At 38.0% G+C, this 18,922-nt stretch overlaps 1 protein-coding gene, 1 long non-coding RNA gene and 1 other non-coding gene across 5 annotated transcripts; 1 reads left to right on the forward strand and 2 right to left on the reverse strand.

Annotated features, from left to right (window-relative positions):
• Positions 1-1,056: 1,056 nt before the first annotated feature.
• On the forward strand, positions 1,057-4,902 carry arl5c (ADP-ribosylation factor-like 5C). The gene is made up of 6 exons (XM_044332438.1): positions 1,057-1,280; positions 1,993-2,053; positions 2,185-2,332; positions 2,834-2,917; positions 3,402-3,553; positions 3,688-4,902. Exons 1-6 carry the CDS (start codon positions 1,235-1,237, stop codon positions 3,734-3,736), a joined length of 540 nt encoding a protein of 179 aa, XP_044188373.1. The 5' UTR covers positions 1,057-1,234; the 3' UTR covers positions 3,737-4,902.
• Positions 4,903-5,227: 325 nt separating this feature from the next.
• On the reverse strand, positions 5,228-5,299 carry trnac-gca. Its single transcript has one exon. It is a non-coding gene; the product is annotated as a tRNA-Cys (tRNA).
• A 3,414-nt stretch (positions 5,300-8,713) lies between these two features.
• LOC122966099 lies at positions 8,714-16,428 on the reverse strand. Of its 3 annotated transcripts, XR_006398322.1 has the most exons (5): positions 12,910-16,428; positions 12,481-12,536; positions 11,152-12,164; positions 10,494-10,570; positions 8,714-10,007 (listed from the first exon to the last, which is right to left on the reverse strand). It is a non-coding gene; the product is annotated as an uncharacterized LOC122966099 (long non-coding RNA). The 3 variants fall into 3 exon arrangements; XR_006398323.1 differs by having other exon boundaries at positions 12,481-16,428; XR_006398321.1 differs by lacking the exons at positions 11,152-12,164; positions 12,481-12,536; positions 12,910-16,428 and having other exon boundaries at positions 10,494-11,144.
• Positions 16,429-18,922: the final 2,494 nt, after the last annotated feature.

An 18,922-nucleotide genomic window follows, 5' to 3' on the forward strand; every position in this document is an offset into this window, starting at 1 on the left:
ATGAATTAGTTAATTAAAATGCATTTCTGTATTTCCCAAATATTTTACTTTGGTGTATTTATAAATTTTAATGATTGACAGCATTTAAAACATTGAAAAGTTTGATTTTGTTGTTGTCTGAAATTAGTTTGGAGTCTATATGACGAGAGATGGTGGGTTCCAGATATATAAAAAAAACAAATAAATCATTGATTGTGCTTTAAAAAATCAGTCAAATGAGTTATGTATACCTTTATTTACACTCAGGAAGAACACATTAACGTACAGGAGGTCTCTTTTACAAGTATGCCGAGTTTACATCATAAAAATAGACATTTAAAAAACCCCATCAGATACAGAACTTTAATGAGTTTTCTGAAAATACTCAAGGACAGCTTGAGCTTTAGGATCTGTTGTAAATTATTTCATGAGAATGGAGCAGCATGTTTGAAAGCTGACTTTCCAAGCTCAGTGTTTACTGATGGAAGATATTTCTAACTGAAGCTGAAGTCTGCAGAAAGACAAGTTCCACCTGTCCAGAAGAGGAATGAGGATAGATAAAATGGTAACCTTTGTAAGTAAACAAGTATACTATCTTTTTTACACAGAGAGAAGGCCATCCTGCATTCTGATAAAGAGTGCAATGATGTATCTGTCACAAATCTAATTGCATTGGTATTGTCACAAACAAACAGTAGCATATAAAAATAATGTTTATACATTTTGTCATTAATTATTAAAATAACATTTGGGATGCTAAAAACTGTCCTGGGCAGAGCTGTGACTATTTTCATTATTAATTAATCTGCCAATTATTTTCTCAATTAATCAATTAATAGTCTTGTCTGTAAAATGCCAGAAAATAGTGAAAAATATCCGTCATGGTTCCCCACAGCCCCAGGTGACGCCTTCAGACGTCTTGTTTTGTCCGATCAATAGTCCATCACCAATGATATGTTGAGCTGAGGTATGTTTACTATTCTACTGGCTCCCTCACGTGCTGAAGTGGGATATTACCCACAGCACTTGAACGCAGCACTACTATGCCCTTTGTCCGTGACTCATTCGACTGAAAAATATCTCTATAAGCGCCACCCACTAACGCTATGCTGAAGCTGATATTAGTTGTAGGAAAAGACTTTGTCCGTCAGTCAGTGAGCTCTTAACAAATACTGAGTATTGTCTCCATCAGGAGAGTTTTCTGGATTTATATTTTTTTACTCGTCTCTCACCTTTACACACACACTTGTTGGACATGGGATTCCTCCTGACCAAGATGATGGCTGTGTTCGGCGACAGAGGTAAAAAACTATAACTTCACTTCACACCGCTACTTTTTCCAGCGTCAGTTTTGTCATTTGTTTTCGTTTGTCAGCTGCTTTTCGAGCATCTTTTAAAGTATATTAGGGTATGAATATCCGAAATGAGAAAATATACGTTGAACATAATTATAAAAGAGACTTTAATAGAAGACATGAATTGTTATTGTGTAGCCTTTCACACAGTCTTAAATATTGCCACTCACACATTCTCTGCTGAAAGCCTTTTGAGGATTTGGCGTTTTTCTTTATCATATATGACACTAAATTTAATGTCTTTTGGTTTTGGACTGTAAGTCAGACAAAACAAGTAAATTGTAGACATCTGTGGCCTCTGAGAAACAAATGATTCATTACAAAATGATTAATCAATTAGTCACTAATGACAATAATCTTTAGTTGCAGGCCTAGTTTTCACTAACTTTATCCTTGTTTTCTGCCGAACCCTTGATGTATATGAAACTTGGCTCAAAGCCATTGTTAGACTGGTAGAACTGCTATGCAGTGATGTAATTATTCCACTGATCAGTACATCACAGTCCTGTTCCTGTCTTTATCTTATCTGTGTGTGTCTGACATGTGATGCTAGATTTTAAACAAATTATGCAACTCAAGGTCAGCTCAAGTGAGAATACTGAGTGCAAATAATCCAGTTTGCAGGAAAAAAAATATAACATGTTGAACTTTCTTACAGAGCACAAAGTCGTCATTGTGGGTTTGGACAATGCTGGGAAGACAACAATCCTCTACCAATTGTAAGTGTAACACATATTTGATCAGGCTACATTTCTGAGGCCAACATAGCGTCATATAATTATAACAAATGCTTCATATCTTGATTTTTTTTTTTTTTGTTTTCCCCTCCCTCCCACACAAACACGTCCAGCCTGACGAAGGAAGCCGTCCACACATCGCCAACCATTGGCAGCAACGTTGAGCAGATCACAGTACGAAACACTCAGTTTTTGGTTTGGGATATCGGAGGCCAGGAGAGCCTTCGAGCCAGCTGGTACTCATACTACAGTAACACAGAGGTACGGGTCACTTTCTGTCCCAGCGTGTGCTTGTTCATGTCACGTATGAGCACATTTTGTTTTTATACTTAGCCTACACGTTTGACTTTTGGTTTTGCTGGCTTTCTTCTTGTGTCTCTTGGACTTGTGTCCCCCCCCAAAAAAGCTGTTTTTCTTACTGAAACTAGTGGAAACTACATCTAAATAAGAGAGATGAGCACTGAAAATTCAAAATATTAATGACACTTGTGGCTGAGAAGTTGATATTCCAGAAGAAAGACAGAAACCTTGAGTGTAAAAGTTTATAGGCCAGTGCTGACCGAGTTATTGCACCTGTTTTGGCGCCTTGCAGTGATAAACTCTAAGAACTGTTACATAACCATTTATAATAAACTGTGTTACATGTCTGCAATGGGGCTTTGCAGACATTTTGTGCTCCCTGCTATCATTACAGAAATCACTGATAATGTGAGATAATCTATTTATTGATATGATATTTATATGTTTATGTGGCACTTTCAGATTGTCATTCTGGTTGTGGACAGCACTGACCGGGAGCGACTGACTGTCACTAAAGAAGAACTGCATCGAATGCTCGCACATGAGGTACAATTCAAGTTGTGTTGACAGATGTGTGTGTGTGTTAGTTCAAAAGTCATGGTTTGTTTTTTTTCTTTTTACCATCAATCATTAAGGTAAATCAAGTCAAAAACAAATTCTGCCATTTTCTTTTGTTTTTGTTTTTTTCCTTGACGTAAAACCCTTTTGTTACGCAGTCAAACTGCCCCGGTGAGTGTCTGTTATTCATGTTTTGACGTCTTGGATACACTCACGCTTTCAGAGTTGTGCCATATACGTAAAAAACCAGACTGCTAACCCATGACACAGTTTGTGATGAGGAAGTTTCAACATCAGACTGTTTCAGTCAGCAGACTAACGTGTGTTTAGATATTCCGCTGAGGCTGCTGTTCTCAAAGTTGACATGAGGACATTTTTGGGGTTTTCACTGGAAATGCTCAGCTCCATAAATTGATACCGAGAGCAGGGTTTTGTAACCCATCTTGTCTTTTTTTTTTTTTTTTGGATGTAGGACTTGCAGAATGCCGCCATTCTCATTATGGCCAACAAACAAGACATGAAGGGCTCACTAACAGCGGCAGAGATCTCCCAGTGCCTCACACTTGACACCATCACAACACACTCCTGGCATGTCCAAGCATGCTGCGCCCTGACAGGAGAAGGGTGAGTCTCAGTGATGCATCGCACACACTCTCTCTTTCTGTCTGCTATTATCATAGCGTATGAGTCAATCCTAAAAATGACTTTGATCTATATTCTCTTAAAATGTCTGTCTCTTTTTTTTCCCCCCCTCCCAGTCTACCTGCCAGTCTGGACTGGATGAAGTCTCACGTTGTTGCAAACTGAAGAGCCATCCAGTGGATCATACTTCCTCAAACTGTCCCAACTTCTTTGGCACTGCAGAGGCCACGATGGCGTCTGTGATAGAGCCCGCCTCACCACACCTACAGTATGTCTTACTCAAGCTGTGTGAGAGTCTGCAAGGAGCTGCCCCACGTCTGGAGTCCCGGGACGACATCTGGATAATCTTAGGGGTGGGGAACGTACACCACCCTGATACCAGTAAAATAGGACTCCAGGTGTTTTGTACTCTTCAAAAACTGCTCGGTGGTTTGATTATATTGTAATAATCTGGTTAACTGGCAGTAAGTTTTTCTCAGTTGTGGTTTTAAAGACGTGCACAGTAAGAAAGTCTTTCATGTGCTTTTACTGTAAGCTTCCTTAAGTGTGGAGGTGCACCGTGTAAAAGATCCTACCTGACCAGTAAGGTCACATTCCTTTTTGCTTTCATTATCTTTCATTTAATTGTCGTCACTAAGCTAGGACAATACTTTATTAATTGAATGAAAGTATCAGACATTCATTAATTACCAGAACTGAACAAGTAGCTTGTTACAAAATAATCTTGAGGGCATCTAAGCAATTATGAGCAAGGCAGAGCATATATTTTATGGGTAAAGTTTGATTGACTCATCACATTCTTTATTTCTCTTGTTCTACACGGTGACCTTTTAATCATGATCTAAGTTTGACCTTTGATATGTAACTCCTGTCACTGACTACTCCTAGTATTGCTGTACTATCGTGTATCTGGTGCAACCACGTTAAGTCTCTTGCTAGTTACAGAACAGCTTTTCAATGACAAACTAAGTTTAGTAGCTGCCTAGTATTAAGCCGTAGAGAAAGACTTTTACAGTAGGAAGGAAATGTAAGCACATACTGTAGCTCCTGTGGCCTCCTCTACTCAGAAACTCTGCAGTGGTAAAACCTGCACCTCATGTATAAAATTAGATTTTATGCCAGTGAACAACAGCATTTTTGTGAGACCTAAAGATGTATAGTAATGTTTTTTTTTACAAAAAAAAGCTTGAACTTGAATTATTTACTGTATATTACAGCAATTTCCTGAAAGGGAAACCAAGCTAGCTGCTAAGGACTATGAATTATATTTAAAAAGTATGTATTGTATGATGTGTACATTTTTTAAAAATACATATTATTATTGCAAAATGTGCAGTGGGTGTCTTCTGTCTTTCAGTTACACAGCATACTATTAAAGGGTGGTTTATTCCTGCAGTACCAGTAATAACAAAAACATGTCACAGGTGTTTGGTTGACACTTGAAGTCATAGCAGCTGCTTTTGGAGGCGCTGCAGAAGAAATTATACAGATTTTCATACTATAAATACAATTGTACCTGAATCCATACATAGATACACACAAGTAAGCAGTAAAACCTCATAGCAGTAATCACTTTGACATCGTATGGGTCTAAAAGCGTCTGCTTTAACCACAAGTACGTAGGTTTCATTTAGTTAAAGAAGAAGAAAAAGACTCAGGGGGCATCCGGATTTGAACCGGAGACCTCTTGATCTGCAGTCAAATGCTCTACCACTGAGCTATACCCCCTCGTGCTTATATCAGCTGATATGCTCTGTATTTATATATGACAATAACTATTGTATTTAGCTGTTTGTGAGCAGAGTATAGTACAAATTTTCCTTTAACCGAAAACAGTTAGATCTTGTCGACAGTCGCGGTATTTAAGTGAAAAAGTACATACACGTCATTATGTTGACCGCTAGGGGGAGAAATGAGCTCATAGATGGCTGCATGTGGCCACGTGTACTAACCTGCAGAAATGACAGGATTACTCCATTGGCATTCATTAACATTCAGCCCTTATTAATTTTTAATTTAATATTGATCGAAATACAAATGACACATAAAATCCTGTTTTAATGAAATGCATGATGTGTTGTAAGATATATTAGTATTTTTCATAAAAAGAACACCTGTTCCTTGGGGTCATACACTGTACAAAACGTAAATTCATGGAGTGTTTTTAGGGTTTGTTTATTTGGTGACCACAGCAATAATCATGTGACAGGAGAGCACACAGCTGGAGGACAGAGTTCACTCCGTAGAGGGAATTGAAATAAGAACAAATCAAAGTACATTTTTGTTAGTATGTTTATTGGCTGTCATCTCCAAACAGTTCATGTTTCCTTTGAATGTAAAAATAATAAGAAAAATAACATTTTATATTGTGTATTTTGTGTATATTTAATGCAGGCTAATATATCATGAGATTTTTAAATGTTACAAAATGTCATTTCCACAACAGTCATTTCCATCACTTTGTTTATTGTGATGAAAAAGATATATTGTAGTGGAAATGGCAATGCCAGTTTTATAAATGCAGTCAGTTGGCTTATATCACTAAAATTATTGCATATTAAATTAAACAATTGAACAAAACACTTTATCAGATAATTCATATTGTATGTAGCGAAGTTTAAAAAAAAATGCCAATGTTGTTGGTCAACTACAATAGTAGAATAAATAAATGTGACACTTTCTTTTTTTTCTTAGAGATGGCACACGAGACCACAGCAGAGCTCAAAACCAAACGGACTAGGCAAAGAAAGAAGGATAACTCTGCTGTTTCACAACATAATTTTTTCACGGATAAAAAAGAAACATCAAACTATGCAAACTGCTAAAGATCGGCAAGTGATCACCAAAGTTGTGGCTGGTAAGCTTTTGAAGAAAGACCGCTTTGCTAAAAAAGGACTTTGGGTTCTTCTCCCCCGATGAGAGCTGATGAAGACAAATGTGACAAGGGCCACCAAACTCCAATACATCTGAAGAATGCAATGTGACAAAATCAACAAGGAAGCGCAGGAAAAAATAACAACATTTCTGCAGCATGACGACAACAGCAGAATAACAACAGGAAAGAAGGAGACAATTACAAAGAACAAGAAAAGAATGCAAAAGCACCTCCTGATTGAATCAATGAAAACACAACACCAGAAGTTTAGAATTGAGCATCCTGAAGTTACAGTTTCATACAGCAAGTTTTGCAAAAAGCGACCTTTCTGGATTGTTAAACCAACAATCAAGGACAGAGACACATGTCTCTGTAAAATACATGCATTTTATGGCAGACAGACCGTTTTATATCAGTGATAAAACGTACCGAACTCAGTGGCTTAATTATGCCTCCGTAAAATACATGCAAATCTCCAGTTTATGGAAGACAGACTGTTTTATCATAAAGTGGTAAAATGCACCACCAACTCAATGACCTAACTGAGTCTGTGGCATGCACAAATGCAACAAAAGAGTGCATGCACAGTCAGGGAGTGCTCTGACTGTAAGGATAAAGAACTGCAAACCTCCGCCTTTGATGCAGGAAAGCAAATCTGATGGTTTGAATGGAGAGGCGAGGTTGAGGAGAGGGAGAAGAGGAAAAAGGATGGAAAAAAGAAAAGTTAAAAGTTCATCTCACAGTACATGGGACTCTACAGACTACAACATCAGACATCAGTATTCTGCTCTCAGAACACTGAAGGAAAATATAGGAGAGGATGGTATCGTCTTGCAAATCGATTTTGCAGAAAACTATCTGCGTAAGTATGGGAATGAGGTCCAAGCAGTCCATTCCCACCAACAGGCCACTCTCCATACAGGTGTGGCTCACACCAAAACTGGGGTGGTGTCTGTCTGTTCAACAATGCGCCATGACCCATCAGCTATCTGGGCTTATCTTAACATAGTGACACCCCTACCTAAAAGAACTAAACCCAACAGCAACCACACTGCATGTAATTAATGATGGGCCAACCATACAGTACAGGTCCAAGAAAAACCTTTTTTTTGAGCAAAACTCCCTATTAGATGGGATTTCAGAGGATCACATGGAATTTTCTCAAGGCAGGACATGGAAAAGGCCCAGCTGATGGAGTTGGCACAGCGGCTAAACAGCAGGCTGACTAACCAGCAGCAAATGGCATTCATCTTCCAAATGGGAAGGTGCTGTATGAGCAACTCTCAAAACAACCATTTACCGTTAATCTGATATATGTCACCGAGAAGGAGATTGAGGAAATGGACAGTTTCCTTCCTGATGGTCTGCAAACTATCTGAGGCACAATGCAAATACTTCAGGTTTCATTTTATGTTTTTATCTCTAGAGTGTGTAATTTGAATACATTATGCTCCTCTAGATTGTCTCTGCAATACCAGCAAGGATTACTTTGTGAATTATAAACTGCTTTTGCTCAGAGCTTCATCTTTGCAGATGTTTTGGTCTCTAAACAGTAGACATGGAAGGAACAGGTGCCACTAAGACACCTTGGAAAACCACCACAGCTCAGTCTATTGCAGAACTTCATGTGGAACTGATTGGAAAAATGGTGTGTGGTCATATATGATAGGGATCCTTATCCAGGCATCATACAGGATGTTGACTTTGACAGCTGTGCTTTGGTGAAAATCATGAATATGTAACTTATGTAAAAATAATAATAATTTTTAAAAAAAAATACAACTTTTCATGATTTGGTTGATCAGATAATTCCATAAGGCCTGCAATTTCTCATGTTTTGTTTTCTAACAATCATGATGTAACCTGTTCATAAATCCTGTGTTTTGTCAAGATTATGAAAAACAGATTCCAGCATTACCTTATCCGGCAATCTTCCAGACTACAAACTATCAACGTGTGCCGGCGAGAGGGAGACAGAAATATACTTTATGGGTGAATGAGATAGAAGACCAACTACGCCTCCCGGGGAATCACAACCCAGGAAATATGTACGACTGGGAAATCACCTCAAGTTCACGCTTAAACAAGGAACACATTATCATTCAATGAGGGGACAGAAACATGATTCAAAATAAGTAATAGTACTAAGTAATAAAAAACAGTATTTATTTTTTTTATTTTATTAAATCAAATAGGAATCTGGAAAATGTGGCTGAAAAGACAGGAAGTAATTAGTGGTTTTAAAAAAACACAATATAGAGTTGAGATGAAGTAGTAAAAATATTCTTTTACTGTTTTTCTCCATTGGTTGAGCACAATGCCTGAAACATAGTTCACATGTTCAAAGCAGTTAACACGAACCACACAACACTATTTCATTTTGCAAAATAATACATATAATGAGAAAAATGCTCTCAGATGGTCAAAACATTTAATAAATATTGCAAAATGCTGTGAGATGCTCAAAACATTGAAATACATTTGCAAAAATCAAATAACCGCATGAAAACAAGAAGCCATTTCATCAAAATAGGAGGCTTTCTTTACCATTCTTTGAACATTGGCAATCAAAATTGTAAATACACTCATTAAAATGAAATAGGTCAAAGGTTCATTTGTTCTATGATCCATTTGATGCTTAGGGTGATATGATACAGACTTTGAAATTACCTGGTTATACATAATCCCATTTAGATCTATATTCCTTATCCTTGTTCAATTTCAAATAACTTTTACAGAATAAACACAGAAAAGAACTTTTACACAGACAGAAAAGACAAAGACAGAAAATTCCTCAATGAAACCAAAAATGTACTCAGTTTTTTGAAGATTAATATTTTTTTACAGGAAACTGAGAACAAAATTGTGGATACGTCATCATTATCACCAACCCTACGTTGACGTTATGTAAAGAAAATTAAAAAAAATACTCAAAACATTTATTCATCCACTCTCCCCTGTGAGTCAGACCACAAATTTTCAACATGTTATAAATCCTCTTGTAATGCATTGAGGGGAAAAAACATCTGCTATGACGAATCCACCCCTGGCAGTTTTCTGCAGTAACGGCCTCGCAAGCAGCATTCATCGCATAAAGTAATGATATCTGTTGGTATGGTTGATGGTCATCACTTTCCATCAACATGAAGAGAAAAACTCTTCCTGGATTCAGGAAAGGGGAACATGGTGGCAAGAACTCCATGTTCACACAAGAGTGTGCTTTAAACCATTTCCTGATGCAGGGTGAGCAATGGAAGCTCACATTGTCCCATATGACGCCAATATTGGGCTGTCTGCCTCTTCTTAGAGCACTACATCTAAAAATACAATGAAGTGTTCAGTGTTCTGCTGTCCAATCAAGGGTATGTGGACAATGACACCATTCATGGAGATGGCAGCGCACATGGTGATGTTCGCCCCACGTTAGCCTGGCACATCCACTGTAGCTCCGTGGCCAATGATGTTCCTCCCTCTCCTCCTGACTTTCCCCAAGTTGAATCCAACTTCATCAACATAAACAAACAGCTGTGGTGAGTCACTGCCTACAAGCTCCATTATTCTCTGAAAAGAAACATAGACAACAGACCAAATCATGCAAAGCACCATCAAGTAGAAACACAATTACAGTACAGGTATTGAGAAGAATATCAACCTGTACATATTGATACCTCAGTATGGTACCTTCAAATGGTACCTTGTACAGCTGTGTCATTCTGAGTTGATGCTTATGCAGCACACGATCAAGCGTAGAAATGCTCACACTGTGTATGGTGGGAAATATGCCATTGTCTTCAGTGATGTGTGACTGTATTTCCCGTAGACATATAGCATTGTTTGCAATCACAAAATCGACAATAGCCATTTACTGTTCTTCAGGGAGTGAAGAAGTGAAGAATTTTCCTCTGCAACCTATTGGACTCTTTGCTCCAGTCGGTAGATGAATGCAAGGACAACATTCATGCTATATAATAATTGCTTTCATGATGGACACAACATTGAAATGATTGAAATAAGTGATTGCTAAGGAAAATGTAATTCATAGCTTACCTGTTTTCATTTGTGTAAGTCCTTCTGACTGATGCAACAGAGGATCTACTGAGGGTTGGTTGAACCCTCTGACCTGCCTCTCTCATTGTGACGCCATGGTTTATCACATGGTCCATCAAAAAAGATCAGGAACAAAAACAAGAACAAATAACAAGAACAAAAGTTGCACAATCTCATTCGAAATAAATGCACGCCTGGGTCTTCCACCTCAACCACCACGCATACGGACACCTCTTCCTCTTCCTCTTGCTTGCCTTCCTCTCACTCTTTCTTGCTCCATGTTCACTACACCAAGTAACTGGTGACCATTCTGATATATGATTTAAGTCTGATTGGTTGATGAACTAATAAGCTGTGATTGTTTGCACATGTGGTAATTAGGCAACACATTTGGGGATAATCTCTTTCTGTTGAGAATCATTGCTGTGTTAACTGTTTTGAAAATGTGAAAAAGTTTCAGAAATTGTGCCCAACCAATTGAGAAAAACTGTATCACAAAACTATTTTAAAATATAATTAAAATCTTTTACCATTAAAGGTCTATTTAAGGTGTACTTCTGGTATTTCAAAGAAATAAACAAAACCACAGCGGACTGAGGTTGGTAAATGGGGTTGAAGGCTATGCTAAAATGTGTTTAGGGTGCTTCCATATACTCACCACAAGTGCAGTCACAGCCACGTAAACACATGCAAACAGTAAACACTCATCCGTCTAAGTGTCTTTAACCACAGCAAACAGTGCAGGGACCTCCCCCCGGGTGACTACACTGTTAAAGATTTTTCTGTCAAAAAACAGTAAAGAACTGCCAGCAGGTTTAATTTACTGTAAAATTGAAGCTGTCTTGCTGTTGCTGAAATTATCAGTTTTTGCTGTTTTTGTGAATACAGAATAACATTCTTATTTTCTACTTTTACAGTAAAACACTGTCAAAAGAATTGCAGTTTATTACTGTTAATTTGCACTTTTTTCATAAAAGGTATACTTACAGATTTTCACTGTAAACTGCAATATGTACGACAATCTACTCCTGTGACTTGATATAATTACTCACTGACAGTATTTACAACAGTGAATAAACAGCCTTTTGAATTGTGATGTAAAATGTTAAGACAAATGATACAACTTCAACGTGTTTCTTTCCAACCATGTCTCACTTTATTAACATTTTAAATGAAGATGCTAAACATCTGTACATAAATTAGAAAGTAAGAGAAAAAACAAAGTATGGAGCTCATTCATGTAATTAAACTTAAATTTCAGTCACTGAGAAAGTAAATACTTAAACAAACAGTGCAGTCTGTCTAAATATTGTACACAAATAAAGACATGAATCATTATAAAATATGAACATGCTTCTCTAAAATGCAAGCTGTAACCAAACTGTCCAAGTTAAGTGTGTATTTATAAGGTTTTGTAATGAGTGACTGAGTGACTGACTGAGTAACCATCAGTAACAAAGTGAGTAGCTGAAAAGTGTGGCTAAGAGACTGATTGTGTGGGTGGGTGTGACGGTTCAAGTCCCATTCAAAAGTCCATTAGTTTCTTTAGTAGACTAAACACATGACGGTTAACTGCCATCATCTTTTTCTCTGTGACTTTCTGTCTTCTGTGACAGGAGTTTGTCCCGTCCTGCCAGGGTGCCTCTCTCAGAATTTATCCCTATGAAGTGCCTGAAAACAAATAGATGTGTTCAGAGATGGTGTGAAAAAATGTTTTATTATTAAGATAATAATAATAATACTTAATTTATATAACACATCCATTCTTCAGGGTTGCATCCATCCAAGGACTAAGTTAGGGATGTTGCTGTAAATTGCTGATGTGTTTCATACTGGCCACTATAGTATTAAATCCATGAGTATTTAGGCATGAAAGAACACCATTTCATCAATTACAAAGTGGTAGACACTACAGCAATGGGACATCATCTAAATCAAATTAAGTAATTTGGACGCGACATATAAAACAAAGTAAAATTAAACTCACCGTGTAATTTGGAGCGTCACAAGTCCAGCTCCGCTTACAGAAATGTTGAGATGCCGCTGAAACGAGAGATTATTTTAGCAACAGTACAGATGTAGCTAGTTAGCAAGGCTCTGATTTCAAAACTTAATTAACTTAACTTAATTCACTCAATCCAATGTTTTCCTCATTTAATTGGAATAAAATTCACCCCAAGAAAACAATTTTAGCAAAAACTAAAAATCATCAAGATTGGATAATAAGTCAGAAAGAATCTCAAAGAATAAATCTCAGGCTTAACAAAAAATATATACTAGTAAAAAAGCTTTTTTTGTTTGCTGTTGTGATCAGATGGTAGGGTAAATAGTAGTAAGGGCATGTAGCATAATTCAAATTAACTGGAGATGTAATGTATTTTGCCTATGCTACCAAGTAGAGCAAAAAGGAACTCACCTATTGATTTGCTGGATGAAAATAGGTGAAAAATCATACTTCACTGTCCAGGCAGACATGTGCCAACTTTGCTGTTGTAGAGACCTGCTACTGCTGCTGCCGCTGCAAGCTGCTACTCCAGCAGCAATACTTTAAATGTTGTAGCACCACCTACAGGTTAAATTGTATCAAATGCTACAGACTTGTTCAGTATGCCCATCTACTTTGCTGCATTTGGTTGCCATGGAATATTACATTTAAAAGATATGGTAGTTAATAAGTAGTATGGTGGTGTTTTATTAATGGCCACAAGGTGGGGGTATTGGTGCCATGTTTCAATATGTTGTGCATACTCTCATGGAGAACTTGTGTCCCAAGTTTAATATAGACAACAGAACTGTAGAAATATTGTTACTGTGGCGCCGATTGTGGGTAGAATTGTATGAAGTGTTACACACTTGTGCAGTGTGACTGTATGTACAACATTCCCAAATTTGGTTACAATCAAATTTTGTATCGATGAGTTATGACCCGTTAAGTGCATCAGGCCATGTTTTCAAAATTTTGGTAACCAATTACAGACAATTGGTAAGTGATACCCAAAAATGATCTCAAGTTTTTTTTCGGGGATCATCAACATATGGTATGCACCAAGTTTGGTGAAGATTAAACGAAATATGTGCCAAAGAAGCAAAAAAATGTGTTTATCAAAAAATCCAAAATGGCGGAAACATTTCATCTGCACAAATGGGAGTGGCCTATATCAGTCTAATCTGCATCATCCAAGGAAAGGACTGTGCAAATACTGTTTTGCTACACCTCACGGTTCCTAACTTATTAGCCAAAATGATTAATAACTGACCACATGATGATGCTATTAGTAGCATGTTTTAAGATGTTATGCATTTCCACATAGGACACCTGTCCATGAAGTATGAATACTTTAGCACTTGTTGAGATTTCACCTTTCAAACATTCCTCCCATAGACTGCCATTATACATTGCAAAAAAAAATTAAAATTAGATACAATTACAGGAATATGCTAGAAAAAAGAAAAGTGATAACATGCATCTCCTGGAGAAGATCCACGTTTTGGCGATCGAACAAAGTTTCTAAATGAAATATATTTCTGCAACACTTTCTGGCTTCTTACAATTATTTACTGTTTTATTGTAAAATAAAGTTTTACCTGTGAGGAAGCTTTGCCAGAGTGAGTAAGGTGTAAGTAAGGTGATAAGAAACAGACCCAGAGATTTATAAAAGGTGATTTATTCTCACCAGTGTAACCAAAAACAATTTTCCCCAAATAATGAAACAAAATCAAGCAAATCAAACTTACCTTAACACAGCTACAGACATCCTCTTTCATTTCTGCACTTTCTCAAACCAACAACTCTCCCTTTAAATAGGCCCTCCAATCTATCAAGGCAGAACCATGTTTCTATCAGTAGTGTCCTTTCCATTATAACAACTGGTATATGACAATGTCACTTGTATCTGTTAACATTGTTTACACACACAGCAACCACAACTTGGTAATAAAATGAATCCCCCCATACTTGGTCTAACCCATGACATCACTGGTGAGGTCAGCAAGAGCTTCGGTGTGAGCGTGTCAGTCCTCCTTGTGAGCGGCGGAAGACAGTTGGAGCACAAAGTTTTGAATTTGGTTGCTGTTTATTGTTACGCTGGTTTGAATCAATTTGGGTAAAGATTAATCGACTTTGACATTTGGTAACCTGTATCAGCCAACAGCCTGTATCGGCCGACAGCCTGTCTAGGCCCATTAGCGGTTCTCTCATGCTACTTCTCATTGACTGTGTAACTTGGCGGGGAAGGAGGTAGACGAGGACAGCTACAACAGCATGGAGTTGAGCGAGGGGGAGGTGTATGGGAGTGATAAAGGGGGAATTGAATGGGAACAGGTGGGGGAGGGAGGCAGGAATCAGAAGGCTAGTGTGAGGATGAGGAAGAAACAGGATGAGGCTAGACTGGGAGGAACAGAAAGTGATGGACAGGAGGATGAGGCAAGGAATCCTAAAACAGGATCCCTTAATGTTGTGGTAAAGTTTGGGGGAGAAGGTGGAATAAAGACAAGTGACCCGTTAAAACTCACCAAAATAATGGTAACTTGCTACTTGGGTATAATACAGAGATCCAAGTAGATAAAGTGAGAAAGTTACTGTGTGTAGGAAAAGTCACAAAAACAGTGAAAGTCAGAGAGCTCCCTTAGTGTCAGTATGAGGGAGCTAGTTGAAAACCTGAACTATTAAAAGAATGACAAGAGGAGCTGAGAAAAAAAGAGACAGAAACAGTGATGGTTGAGTTTGATGCCAAAGATATCCCAAAATAACTTTATTTTGGATTTATCAAATATAATGTGAGGGAATTTGTCCCAAAGCCAATGAGGTGTTTCAATTGCTGGAGTTTGGCCATGTAGCTAAGATGTGCAAGGTATAGTGGTGATCATGAATATGAAAAATGTGGATCAGGTATAAACCCGAAACGCTGTAACTGTGGAGGTGAACACAGTGTTGTGTGCTGGGGATGTGAATCAATGAAGCGAGAGGCTGCAGCACAGCAGATAAGAGCAAAAGTCTCTTATGCCGAGGCAGTTAAGATGGCTGGACAGGAGAAACTGACTTACAATCAGGAGTGTGGGAAACACTGACAAGTATTGTGAAAGAATTTGAAAAGAAGATGTTGGCAGAGAAAAAGAAACTTTTGACGTTTATAGCAGGAGTTAGAAATGCGACTGCAGATGTAAAATCTAAAACAGAGAGAATCCAGATTATTGTCAAAGCAGCTGTCCATCATCTGGATATGAAAGGTGTGAGATGGGAGGAGGCCAGGGATAAAGTTAGATATTCAGGCAAGTCAGGGAACACAATTTATTGGTTAATAGTATAACTATTTTAATCCTCCAGCAGTGGAACGCAAGAAGTTTGATTGCTAATGGCCAGGATTTCAAACGGTTCATCTACAGCCAGAAGGAAAAACCAGACGTGTTGTGTGTCCAGGAATCGTGGTTAAAACCAAGCTCAGAGTTCATAATAAATGGAAATGTGGCAATCGGGCGGGAAGGGAAAGATGGAGCAGGAGGGCGTTGTGCCACCCTTGTGAAGGAGGGCATCCCCTACAGAACTATTGGTATTGGAACTAAGCTGGAGTGTGTGGTTATTGAAGTGTGGGCAGAAAGGAAGAACCTGGTGGTTATAAATTTCTATAATCCATGCAGAAAATTAGAACTCAGTAAACTTGAGGAAATAGGAGGAATAAATAGAAGAGGCCCTGTGTGGTGTGGAGACTTCAGTGCACATAATACGTTATGGGAGAGCGATAAAACTGATTACAACGACCGAGTAGTGGAAGAGTTGCTGGATGAGAAACACCTTGTTTGTATTAATGATGGCAGAAACACAAGGATAGATGTGAACACTGGCAAGGAACCTGTGCTAGATCTAATGTTAGTAACCAATACCTTAACGCAATTGTGTGACTGGCATGTGTATCAGGTAGGGACCATTGGTAGTGAACATTATCCAATATACAGTAAAATAAATATAGCAACAGTACAGAAAGCAGAGGTGGGAATTGGATTTTTGGAAAAGCTAATTGGGGAAATTTCATGAATGAATGTGATAAACATCTACATCAGATTAGTAACAATATGAATACAGAAATGTTTAACCATAAAATAATGCAGGGTATAATATCAGCGCTAGTAAGTCCTATTCCTAAAGCCACAGGCAGGACAAAGAAGACTTTAGTACCACGGTGGGATGATAAGTGCAAACAAGTGGTAAAGAATAGAAACAAAGCATTAAAACTGGTCAATAGTTCAGTACATACAAGCCCAAGCAATGGTCAGGAAAACAGTAAGACAGGCAAAGAGGACATATTGGAGGACGTTCTATGGGTCAACTGGGAATACCACTCAGATAGAGGAAATCTGGGGAATGATAGGAATGATAAAGAAAATGGGAGGAGATAGGAGGGAATGGAACTACTCTGTTCTGAGCATTGAGAAATGAAGTGGTGATAACCAATAAAGAACAGGCTGAGCTAATGGTAAATACCTTTGTAGCAGTACACAGCTCCAATAATGTGACTGAGGAAGGAAAGCAAGGCAGGGAAAAAACACTAAAGCTGGAATGGAGACACTAGGGAGAAAGAATAATAGTGGTAATGAACTAGATATCCCATTTAATGTTGGAGAGTTGAAGAGGCCATTAGCCAATACAGGAAAAAGTGAACCGGGAAAAGATGGAATATGTTATATAATGATTAATCATCTAAGTGAAGAAGGATTAAATAAGTTTCTGATGTTATCCAATAAAGTTTGGAAGGAGGGGCAAGTCTCTATGAGCTGTAGGGAAGCAATTATAATTCCAATCAGAAAGCCTGGGAAAGATCGTAGTAAGCCAGTAATCTACAGACCCATTGCTCTAATGTCACATATCTTAAGCTAATAGAAAGGATGGTTAATGAGAGGCTCGTGCACTTTCTGGAAAAGAGGGACTTGGTGGCTGCATACCAAAGAGGATTTAGGAGAGGCAGGAGCACAATGGACCCGGTTCGGGGTTTGAGGATGAGGTCAGAAAAGCCCAGGTTTTTAAATGTGGAAAAGGCATTATGATATGTTACGGAGAGAAGAGTTGTTAATTGAGATTCATTGAATGGGAATTGGGGGAAACATCTTCAATCGGATTATGGATTTTCTACGTGGAAGGACTATTCAGGTTAAGATAGGGTCAGAGCTCTCAGAAAAACATGTTGGAGAAAATGATACGCCCCATGGGAGTGTTATAAGTCCTACAATATTCTCAGTTATGATAAATGATATTTCTAAAAGTGTACCTTTAGGCATGGGAAGGTCTCTGTTTGCAGATGATGGGGCTTTGTGGAAAGGGGGGAGGGAATCTAAAAGATTTAGTTAAGAAACTACAAGAAATTGAAATGGAAAGATGGGGAATAAAATGGGGTTTAAAATTAACTGTGGAAAAAAACTAAAGTAATGTTCTTCACAAGTAGAAAAATCAGGGAAGCAAGAAATCTGAAGTTATATGGGAGTCAAGAGAGTAGAATGTTTTTGGAGTACATTTTGACTCCAGACTAACATGGAGAGAACATAGAGGAAGCATGGTGAAGAAAAGTAAGAAAGCCATTAATGTCATGAGGTGTCTTGCTGGGCTAGTATTGGGAGCTGATATTGCGTCATTGAAATATCTGGGCAAGAAAGGTTATGGTAGTGTGATGTATGGCGCAGCAGCCAAGACTGTGCTGTCGGACCTGGACGTTATTCAGGCTTGTGGTCTGAGGATTTGCTTAGGGGCAGTGAAAACGGCACCAGTGTGTGCTCTTCAAGTTGAAGTAGGGGAAATGCCACTGAAATATACAATGGCTAACTATTTTGTAAACTATTCAAAAGTTCACATTCATGTATTTTGTGCACATCTAGGACTTAAGAGGACTAAATCACCTGACTCACCAGAAATCAGCTATTGTATTGGTAAGTAAGATAAATAGTTATATTTTATATTTAAAAAGTCACTTAAGCATTTCATTGTGAAGTCCTAGTTAACTGGAATAATTAGGAATTAGGACTGTAACATGAATTATTTCATAATTGTTGTTCAGTCCCGTTCCCACAGGATCAAATTGACTACTGAGTGACACTTTCTACAGCAATCTGAGGAATGTTTGAGTAGTATATCTGTATTGAATTATTCAAGAATATGTAGACTTAATGCTTTTTATGCTGAGCTATTACCACACTGAAATTCCATACAAAAATGGTCTGTATTAGTGTGGACAAGCTGCTTCAGGTAGTGGTGAGATGATGTAATATGATACAAGAAGTCCAATTTGAGTCTAATCATCTAATTGAGACAAATTAGATGCCAAAACGCTACATAGCACTTAATAATACTGCAAGTCAGTATTTTACAATCCTGGCAAGTTTGTAAAGTCTGGAAACATGACAGAAGCCAGCTCCCATACTAAAAAACCAAAATCAGCAATCACACACAT

The sequence above is a fragment of the Thunnus albacares genome, chromosome 17 (assembly GCF_914725855.1).
Source record: "Thunnus albacares chromosome 17, fThuAlb1.1, whole genome shotgun sequence".
In the NCBI taxonomy this organism is placed as follows: Eukaryota; Metazoa; Chordata; class Actinopteri; order Scombriformes; family Scombridae; genus Thunnus; species Thunnus albacares.

What these genes read in the sequence shown, in the direction of transcription:
- arl5c (XM_044332438.1), top strand. Translation starts at nt 1,235, where the DNA reads ATGGGATTCCTCCTGACCAAGATGATGGCTGTGTTCGGCGACAGAG. An exon ending in CATACTACAGTAACACAGAG is followed by an intron (nt 2,333 to 2,833) that starts GTACGGGTCACT and finishes TGGCACTTTCAG; the next exon opens with ATTGTCATTCTGGTTGTGGA. An exon ending in ATCGAATGCTCGCACATGAG is followed by an intron (nt 2,918 to 3,401) that starts GTACAATTCAAG and finishes TTTTGGATGTAG; the next exon opens with GACTTGCAGAATGCCGCCAT.